Source organism: Oncorhynchus keta, chromosome 29, assembly GCF_023373465.1.
Source record: "Oncorhynchus keta strain PuntledgeMale-10-30-2019 chromosome 29, Oket_V2, whole genome shotgun sequence".
NCBI classification, from domain to species: domain Eukaryota; kingdom Metazoa; phylum Chordata; class Actinopteri; order Salmoniformes; family Salmonidae; genus Oncorhynchus; species Oncorhynchus keta.
The window spans coordinates 45,369,344-45,379,004 of record NC_068449.1 but is presented as its reverse complement, the minus strand read 5'-3'; the positions used below and the strand labels follow the sequence as shown (position 1 = coordinate 45,379,004).

General features: G+C 40.5%; 2 protein-coding genes across 2 annotated transcripts; both read left to right on the top strand.

The window, feature by feature from the left end:
- Positions 1-815: 815 nt before the first annotated feature.
- LOC118362100 (lecithin retinol acyltransferase-like) lies at positions 816-2,786 on the top strand. The gene is made up of 2 exons (XM_035742300.2): positions 816-1,413; positions 2,024-2,786. Exons 1-2 carry the CDS (start codon positions 862-864, stop codon positions 2,174-2,176), a joined length of 705 nt encoding a protein of 234 aa, XP_035598193.1. The 5' UTR covers positions 816-861; the 3' UTR covers positions 2,177-2,786.
- Positions 2,787-3,453: 667 nt separating this feature from the next.
- On the top strand, positions 3,454-7,418 carry LOC118361851 (lecithin retinol acyltransferase-like). Its single transcript, XM_035742064.2, has 2 exons — positions 3,454-3,957; positions 6,732-7,418. Exons 1-2 carry the CDS (start codon positions 3,454-3,456, stop codon positions 6,885-6,887), a joined length of 660 nt encoding a protein of 219 aa, XP_035597957.1. The 3' UTR covers positions 6,888-7,418.
- Positions 7,419-9,661: the final 2,243 nt, after the last annotated feature.

Here is a 9,661-nt window from a genome sequence, read left to right as displayed (position 1 = left end):
ACATTTCACATTTCACAAAACCAAGACCAACTACAGTACAAACAAAAGTCAACCATTTTACTCCAGGTCATTGGCAATGAATGGGATGGGAGAGCCTAATATGTTGGAGATACTGTACCGGGAGATACTGTAAATGAGTTAAAAATGGCTTGCTATGGCTCTCGACCTTCGCATCTCTGGAATCCATATGGGAGCTGCAGTGATGGGGCGGAGAAAATGGGGTACCACCCCACCCAAAAAGCAAAAAAAACAAAGGGCTTGCTCCAAAAGTAGCACAATGCTTGGCAGACAAGGTCAGTTTACTTAGAATACAACAACTGTAAAGATCCCTGAGGTAGATTAGATTAAAAGACAGTAAGGCCTAATAGGCCAGACAAGGTGCTCTTCAAAATGTTGTATTGATTGTCCCATTGGACCTACTGTATATAATACAATAATAAAGGAAAAAAACCTTCAAGATTTTGGGCACAAGGTCATAAGTTTTTTATTTGATAAATCTGCCTTTTTGATTATAAAATTGTAAATAAAAATATCTAATTTATTCGTTCAATATGATTCCAATGAGCCTGTAATTATAATTTGTATATCCTACAAATGTAATGGTTGTGAATTTAAATTACGCAAATCAACGTACATCTTCAGCGCAAACAAATTATTAAAAGTATAGTAAACAATATGCCAAATTATGTAGACTAAAGAAAAAAGACATACGTGCCAAAAATACCATAGCAATGTCCTTTGTGGCCAATCGTGTCTTCGGGGTTTACCTTCGAGCTGCACTGTCCCCTCCTAGTGCACTTACGCATATAAACCCACTTCTCCCAGACAACTCTCAGAAAACTTTGGACAGGAACTTTCAACATGCTCGACTCGTTGACATTTATCGTCGAGAAGCTATCCCTTCTCTCCAACTTCAAACTTTTCGAGTTTAAATGGACGGATAGGAAACGGAATGAGGCGGGATGCAAAGAGCGCACGATGCACAGTCACGCGCCGTTGTCTCTCCAGAGAGGGGACCTTTTGGAGGTGCCGAGAACTTTGTTCACGCACTTCGGTATCTACTTGGGTGACAACAAAGTCGCTCACCTGATCCCGGATATCATGCCCGTGCTAACCAACGATAAGATGATCATCAAAACAGTTATCACAAATAAGAGACTCATCATGGGTTGCTTGTACAAGTGTGCCACGGTGCGCGTGGACACTTTGGAGGACTTTGTGTATGGCTCAAACATATTGGTGAATCATATGGATAGAAAATGCAAGGCGCAACAACCGTTCCCAAATGAAGAGGTTGCAGAGAGGGCAGAACAACTCGTCGGCGCCATCCCTTACAGTTTACTATGGAATAACTGTGAACATTTTGTTACATACTGCAGATACGGTTCCGCGAAAAGTCAGCAAACGGAAATGGTCATTAATTTTCCTTGCATTATTTCATTTATTTATTTAATTTTCACAATTACGTTGTGCATAAGTCTGGCCCCTTAACTTTTACGCTACAGGAGATAAATGTAGTGTCTTCTTAAAATATTTTACCTGTACATAACCTGTATCCCAGTGAGGACTGTTATCTTTAGATTAGGGCATATATAATGTTTTTCAGAGATTTGCATTTACATTAATATCATTACAAATGTATTGAATTGTTGATTTAGGTTAGACCTGGTTGTATTACTTATTGGGAACAGCATCATCAAGCTTTGAAATTTCCAATCCCATATTTTCTATTTATATTCATGATAATGCATCTCCATTTGAAATTACATTATGCCATTATGCTATAATAGGCAACTATATTCAGAAACATTTTTGTTTTATTCAGTGTTAAGGAAAATACATACATTTGGGCTTTGGTTTGTTGTTTTGGTGTTTTTTCATGCAAGGTCTTCTTCTCCCTTTTCTTCCATATTTCATAAAAGTTTAGACTTGTAACATAAAGAAATTGCCTAAAATGAATTGCTCATAAAAGTCCAATACATACATGTTTATGAATTGCATTATTTATCTCCTTTCTATGCAGTTTTGTGAGTGTCTGAAATCAATCATCCAAGACCAGAGGAGTGTCTTTCTCAGCGTTCTCCTGGGAATGATCTACATCGGCTGCTTTGGCCTCGCACCTTCAACTACATTACCCACAACCCTCATCTCCTTCACTCTGTGGATGGCCGGCTGAGAGGCCAAAGTTCAAACCTTCAAACACTCCGATGGACATTTCAATGGAAACTATTTAGGATCGTGTCTTTTCATTGGTCCTTGTGGTGACATTACTTGGCACCTCCCAACTCATACGCCTTTGGTATAGGCCTAAAGTGGCATATCATATGATAGGCCGTTGTCACAGCAAGAGCTACTTTTGATTTGATACTGGCCAGCCAAAAGAAAACAGAGGGCAATGTGGTTGTAGGCCTAGCAATTTACATTTGAGTGTTCATGTCAACACTTACTGTATTGTATGTAGGCCATTAAGGCATTATAAAGCCTTTATAAAGGTCATATGATCCCTCTGTGACCGAAGTATCATCCCTATTTCCCCCCAAAAGGCACATTTTCTACTTTTTAATCTTACTGTGTAAGTCAATGTCGTCTAATCTGTAAATAATTAAATTTCTTCAAAAATGATACTCTTGTATATTTGTTTATATAGATACATTCAGTTAGAAACTCTAAGAGTACTACGCTGATTAATACAATACTTTTACGAATGTGTTTTGAGAGCAAATCATTTTGTTTTCCATCAAATACATTGTAAATATAAGAAATGTTAATAAAGATATTGGAAGTCAGCATTTGGTTTGTTTTGGTCTGGTTTCAAGAACAATTTAAATAATTGACTGTATTTTTCAATACAGTTAGGTACATGCAGTCACAGTGCATCTTAATACTCACATTGCATCTCTGTCAATACCACCCACAGCATTTTCAAATGATCATGTTATTGATGGAATATTGGCCGCATAAAATCCCCAATACATCCCCATAGTATTTCCAAACCCAAATACTTAATCATATAAAGTAGATTTACGCAAGAGCCACACTCATAAAATAAACACATTATCTGGGTAGTATTTCTTAGTAATGACTATGCTTTATTATTTTCTTTCTACGGTACCATATTCACAGTTCCAGACATATCAAGAGTGAGTCAGCATTGTACAGCTCAACCTGACTGTTTATTCAGGCTAGAAAATATTTATGACCTTCTAAACTGTGGATTTGTTTTTCTGATTTGCCAATGACAGCCACATAGCCGGAACACTTCCCCCGATTAAACCCTCGGTTGTGAAATTAAGCCGCCCTCAAAACCACACGATTAGCAGAAAGCTCCTTTATTTCTGTCGAAATTGCACTGTAAAGTTGCGAAACCTCTAATGCCACGCCCTTGGCTCCTCCCAGACCCTTAGCCCCAATAAAACGGCCAGGTGTCGAACCTTTGGATATAGTTCTGCCACCATGATCACCTTCCTCCAACTCCTCAGCCTCTTCTTCATTGCTTCCAAAGTGGATGAAGAGGACAAGGACAAAGACTCTAAGTATGACCTGTCCTTGTACAAACGTGGCGACCTTTTGGAAGTTCCTAGAACTCTCTTCACCCATTTCGGCATCTACCTGGGCAACAACCGGGTGGCCCACTTCATCCCGGACATCCTTCCGGTATTCACCAAGAACAAGGCTGCCATCGGCAAGATGGTGACCAACAACCGGCTGATTCTAGGGGTGATCGCCAAGTCGGCGAGCGTCAGGGTGGACTCGTTGGCGGATTTTGCGTATGGCTCGGAGATCCTGGTCAACCACATGGACAAGCTGTGCAGCCAGCCCCCCCTGGAAGGGGACGAGGTGGCCAGGAGGGCAGAGAAGCTCATGGGCTCCATGACCTACAGTTTGCTGTGGTACAACTGTGAACACTACGTCATGTACTGCCGCTATGGCATGGCCATCAGCTACCAGACCTACCAGGTGGAGTATGGGGTTCTCCTTTGTCAGAGCACACTGTTCTTACACATTTTGGGGGTAGCATGTGATCGGACAATCGATGGTGATTTCCCGGGCGACTAAGATCAGTCACTGCAAACTTCTCAGAGTGGAAGCCATCACGTGACCCCCCCAATTTAGGCGATAGGGTTTACCAAACCTCCCCACAACTGTCAGTCCACTGATTTGACCTATCCCAGTTTTAGCACGCCTGATTCACCCTGTCAATCATCAAGCCCTATTATAGTTGTGTGCGAGACGAGTACTGGATTAGATCAGTGGAATGGCTGGGGGTACTGAAGGAGATGTTAAGAAAACAATGCTTTAGTTGAGACTGTAGGAATAACACTGTGAACCCTGAGCCAATAGTACACTTGGTGTTACATAATGCTCAGGGAAATGAACCAATTGTGGGAGGAGTTTTTTTTTTTTTAACCCGGCAAGTCAAGAGTTATTGCTGGTTCAAATTACGGTCAGACAAAGTTTTGTAACACTATTTATACATTATTGAGTGATGAACCTACTGAGACATATTAAAGTGAATCACTGCCGATAAATACGCCGGGGAAGCAAAAACTACATAAACATATTGCTCAATGACTTGCATTAGTACATAGCTTTGCTGTTAGAGCGTTAGGCTACACACTAAACATTTATTGGAAGGAATCAGCTTTAGCTCAGAGCATATAGTCTCTCCAGCCTTTTCGGAAATGCCCCTTTTGGTACATGTGATTGTAGCCACAAAAGTGCCTCTATTTATCCAGTCACCTATGTCATAGGCTCAAAAAGGTCACACGGGAGAGATATTTTCTGAAAGAAAAGAGTTTGAATGAATTTGATGGAACGGACACAGAATACGGGATAATAAAGTGTTGTCGTGAAGTTGACCTCAGTCACCTCACATGCCAAAGCAATTAAGCGGAAAGATACATATAAGGGAAATGATTAGAATGACACTTTTCTTCAACCGTCAGATATGATTTGGTCTTCCAAGTTAAAGTGCTGTTTCACGCTGACGTCGACTGATTATGTGGGGAAACTATGGTCAAATAGCGGCTTAGTTGCTCAACTCCTTTGTTTTCGAGAATGGATTTACAACGTCTCTTGTATATATCGGCCTACTTAGGAGTAATTTAGAAACTTAGTTCAGACGATGGCAGTTGGCATACACTAGAGGTGGCTCTGTTGTTCCAGCCCTGCAGTAAAACGCCCGGTTAAAATGATCATGATTCATGGACAAGCTCCTCAAAATCTCGAGAGCATAAAATGAGTGAGTGTCATCAGGCCCCATATTTATAAGGCATATCAGACTAGGAGTTCTACTCTATAATTAGATCCCTGCTATCCATGCATTATAATCTAAAAGTCAAAACTGGTAATAGATCAGCACACCTAGTCACTCTTAGGAATATGGGCCCTGGTCTGAGTTCAGCAGGGCACAGTGTTGTGGAACGCTCAGAAATATATTGGGTAGAACAGACATGAAACCTCTCTGGCATGTAAAGTAAGGAATCGGGTAAGCTCTAATCATGGCATTTCTATCTGAACAGACACAGGCGTGCTGGTACCAACGTTTAGTCTAGACATGCTGTGGTCACCCCTAGCACAGACGATAGCCAATCAATGTGGGAATACTGCACACTGATGCAAAGTACTGTATGATGAGAGCAGTTGAAAGGGTGTACATTTCTCTGAAAAGGTCAGATGATTCTGTGCTGCGGTGGATAGATTGCTTTTAGGCCAATGAAAGGTGCACTCAAAGGCTGATTCTCTACCCTTCTCCAAAAGTGTGCACTTGCACACTCCCCGTCATGGATTCAAAAGCATCTGATTGGTGCAAGGAGGTAGTTACTAACATTGGTTGAATCCATGAGAGAAAGTGTGAAAGTGCACGCTTTGTGAGAAGTGTGGAGATTTGGGACAAGTCACAGACTTGTTGAGTTGGACTGTAGTGCACTGGTGAGCAGCACCATCTAGTGTTAATGCATTAAAGACCCTCATTTTTTAAAACCTTTATTTAACCTGGCAAGTCAGTTAAGAACAAATTCTTAGTTTCAATGATGGCCTAGGAACAGTGGGTTAACTGCCTTGTTCAGGTGCTGAACGACAGATTTTTACCTTGTCAGCTCTGGGATTTGATCTTGCAACCTTCCGGTTACTAGTCCAATGCTCTAACCACTAGGATACCTGCCGCTCATGCGTGGCTGTTTGGCTGTGGCTGTTTACCAAAACAGTGGAGGGGTAACCACTGCTGTTGTTTGAATCACAGTTTGCCCCTTTAATGTAGACTCAGTTTAAAAACATGCATTGTAATATAAATCAGTAGGTCCGAGTACCCCTGGATGGGTACCACTGTTACACAGTACTTTATTAAATAGAGGTACTGTATTTATGGTTGAATCACAATGTTCTGTCAAATTAAGACATGTCATGCTGTTTCATAAATTGCTGTATCTTCATTGTATTTGCCTCTTGGCCTGAGCTCCTTTAAAAGGAGATTTGCATCTCAATGGTTACAAATGGATGTGGATGAATAAATAAATAAAATTGACAATAACGATTAACCATTAGAATATCAGATGCCCCAATGCAATCAAACAAAGACAAGGGCTTTCAAAGATGAAGGCAAAAAGCACTCCTCTTTTTCACTCAACGTTAATAAGATTTTGAGTGTTAAAACACTCACAAGCTTTCATTCATCTTGTGGATAGAACAATCTGTAAAGGATACTTACTCTTGTTTCATCCTCTCTCCTGCAGTTCTGTTTGACAGTGAGGAAGATCATCTGCAGCAGGATGAACGCCTACCTCACAGCTCTGTGTGGAATGGGCACCGTGTTATACCTGGGCTCCCTAACGCTGCTCAACACAGTACCCACCCTGCTCATCCCCTTCACCATCTGGATGGCATCGTAAAAACGTCCACAGACACACAGAGAGGCTCATTGACATGACTGCGGAATATGGAAGGCTTAAATCATGTCCCTCTATCAGTATCACTGTTCATGGGAGAGAAAAAAGCATTGTGGGAAATGTCACGTTTGTGTTGATCGTCATTTTTATTAGACATATTATATTAGTTTAAAGTTTTTTTTTTATAGAAGAGTACATCTTACACATCTGGTATTTACTGTGTATAACAGTCTTTAAATGGACAGCCATGTTATTTAAAAAAAAAGTTGTTCCTGATAAAGGCATTGCTTTGACAGTATATAATGGACATCTCGGCCTTTATGGTCACAATTATACAGACAATAATGACATTGGGACAGGATGGACAAGGTGCCATACTCCGACAGGGTGAATGTACTGAACTGTGGCTTTCAACTAAATTCACACGCCTACTCTCCCTTGCGCAACTTTTCAATTAGCCTATTGTATCTGAATTCTTCTTTATTTAATACTAAATTGTGCAAATTGTCTTCTCCTGTTGTTGCCCTTAACTATACGCCCAGTAGATAACACTGTAAGTAACATTTTTTAAATATTTTTTTTATTTAAATTTTTTTACCTTTATTTAACCAGGCAAGTCAGTTAAGAACATATTGTTATTTTCAATGACGGCCTGGGAACAGTGGGTTAACTGCCTGTTCAGGGGCAGAACGACAGATTTGTACCTTGTCAGCTTGGGGGTTTGAACTCGCAACCTTCCGGTTACTAGTCCAACGCTCTAACCACTAGGCTACGCTGCCGCCCCAAAATTGCCACGCTTCTGAATGAAGACATTCTTTTGGAATACATGGGGAGACAAGTCTACGGGGAAATCCCAGGCTCTGAATATAGAAGTCCCAGAAATATGCTCAATTGTGCTCAATTCTCGGCCATTATTGTTTGTGGTGGTTTCAGCATGGTTCAAGCATGGTTGAAAGGGTCTCTGCTACTGTAGTGATAAGAAGCAGTGTTTTCTCAGTCGGCGATTTCCTTTCCATCCATTTCGGTCTCCCATTGGCCTATTCAGAAATAATAACAAACCAGGGAAAAAATGTAAGTTCAGAAGTAATCCGATGACAGCAGTGCTGACATTTCCTTTCCTAATATGGCATATCGGATGGCAAATTGAACTCATGACTGCAGTAAACATAACGTACATGTAAACATTCGATGTTAAGGATGATTAAACATTCAATTATGAAAGTATTTGCGGAATCGGAGGAGACAAAACATTGAGATTGCATTACATGGGTTTGTGAGTAAATGTCTTCTTCTGTTACTGAGGACACTAGACATTCATGTGTAATACATGTGTTGTTAAGACAGTACTGGGACATACTGTGTGCCCAGAAACACTCATTTAAAATAGCATTTTACTGAGAAAAAATATTTATCATATATTTCAAATTTAAAAAGGCTTTTCTATTCCGCTTTCTATTCCGTGAATGTTCTCAAATTATAATTATTTAACACATACAAGCCCCATAGCTATACAAACAGCGGGACTGTGATTACTTCCTGTCAAAACACATCATTTAAATGACCCACCATTAGGTGAGCTCTGCATGTGCAAAATAATGGTAATGGTGAACTAATGAGAAATATCTAGAACATTTGGGAAACGCACCCTTTTTTAAAGGTTCAAAAATAAAGACATTGTTAGGCCTTTCCTGCATGCAAAAAAATTCTAATAGGTTGCCTAATTTCAGCTTATGTGACAAACACTAAACTTAAGAATGGGAAGCATAGAAATAGGGCACATAGAATAGAGCTACAGCTTCTTAGACTTGCTTTAAATTAGAATGACAGATCTACAACTATCATTTCTATGTGAATTTGGTCAGGTCACTCAAAAAGTTAGATATTGCAGCTTTAAATGTCATTTCTTTTAAAAAAACAAGTAAAATGCCTCTTTAACACTTCCTCTCGAAGATACAGTACACCCAGTCTGAAATAACACGCATCATCTAAATCATCAACGAAAAACTCTCTTTCCATTTACCTCATTAGAAATCGCAATACTGCCTTGCTTTTACAGTGCTCAATCATCGAGGGACTATAAAAGAAGAAAATGCCTGTGGGTGGTGGTTGACTCTCAGTGGTAGTTAGGTGGCCACCTCACTAAGTTCTCATATCATCTCCGTGGAAGATTCTGGCCACGTGTAATGGACACAAATCTCTCTCCCTTGCTCTACCTATCTCTTGCTTTTTGTCTTTCACTCTCCCTCCCTCCCTCTTACTTTCTCCATCTCCCTATATTACAACCCAGGCAGATGGCTGACTGCAAAGTAGAAAATTGCAGTTGAAATAATCATCATTCTATTCCGGTGGGGTCTGTGTGGGACCCTCCATAAGGCAAACACTGAGGGGTAATATAGACTACTGGTAATGGTGCACAACGGAGTGGTCTCGCGGTTTAATAACCAAGCAGCGACTCGCTCACTCAATATGTGGATCATTTGGTGAATTTTTCATGACAGCTGGATCCAGAGTTCTGAGTTAGTCTGTTGTTATTTTTTAACCCAAGAAACCTACAGGTAAACTGCCAAAATATAAGAAACACTAACATAAAGTGTCTTAAGACGGCAATGGGCCACGACGAGCCAGAACAGCTTCAATTCACCTTCACATAGAGAAGGGATGCCACACCAGTCTTCCCTGAGAAATTCCATCATGTGGTGATTTGTTGATGATGGTGGAAAACACTGTCTCAGGCGTCGCTCCAGAATCTCCCATGGGCTCAATTGGGTTGAGATGTG

Coding starts and splice junctions, on each gene's coding strand:
- LOC118362100 (XM_035742300.2), top strand. CDS start 862: ATGCTCGACTCGTTGACATTTATCGTCGAGAAGCTATCCCTTCTCTCC. Junction 1,414..2,023: donor AAAGTCAGCAAACGGAAATG/GTCATTAATTTT, acceptor CTTTCTATGCAG/TTTTGTGAGTGTCTGAAATC.
- LOC118361851 (XM_035742064.2), top strand. CDS start 3,454: ATGATCACCTTCCTCCAACTCCTCAGCCTCTTCTTCATTGCTTCCAAA. Junction 3,958..6,731: donor TCAGCTACCAGACCTACCAG/GTGGAGTATGGG, acceptor TCTCTCCTGCAG/TTCTGTTTGACAGTGAGGAA.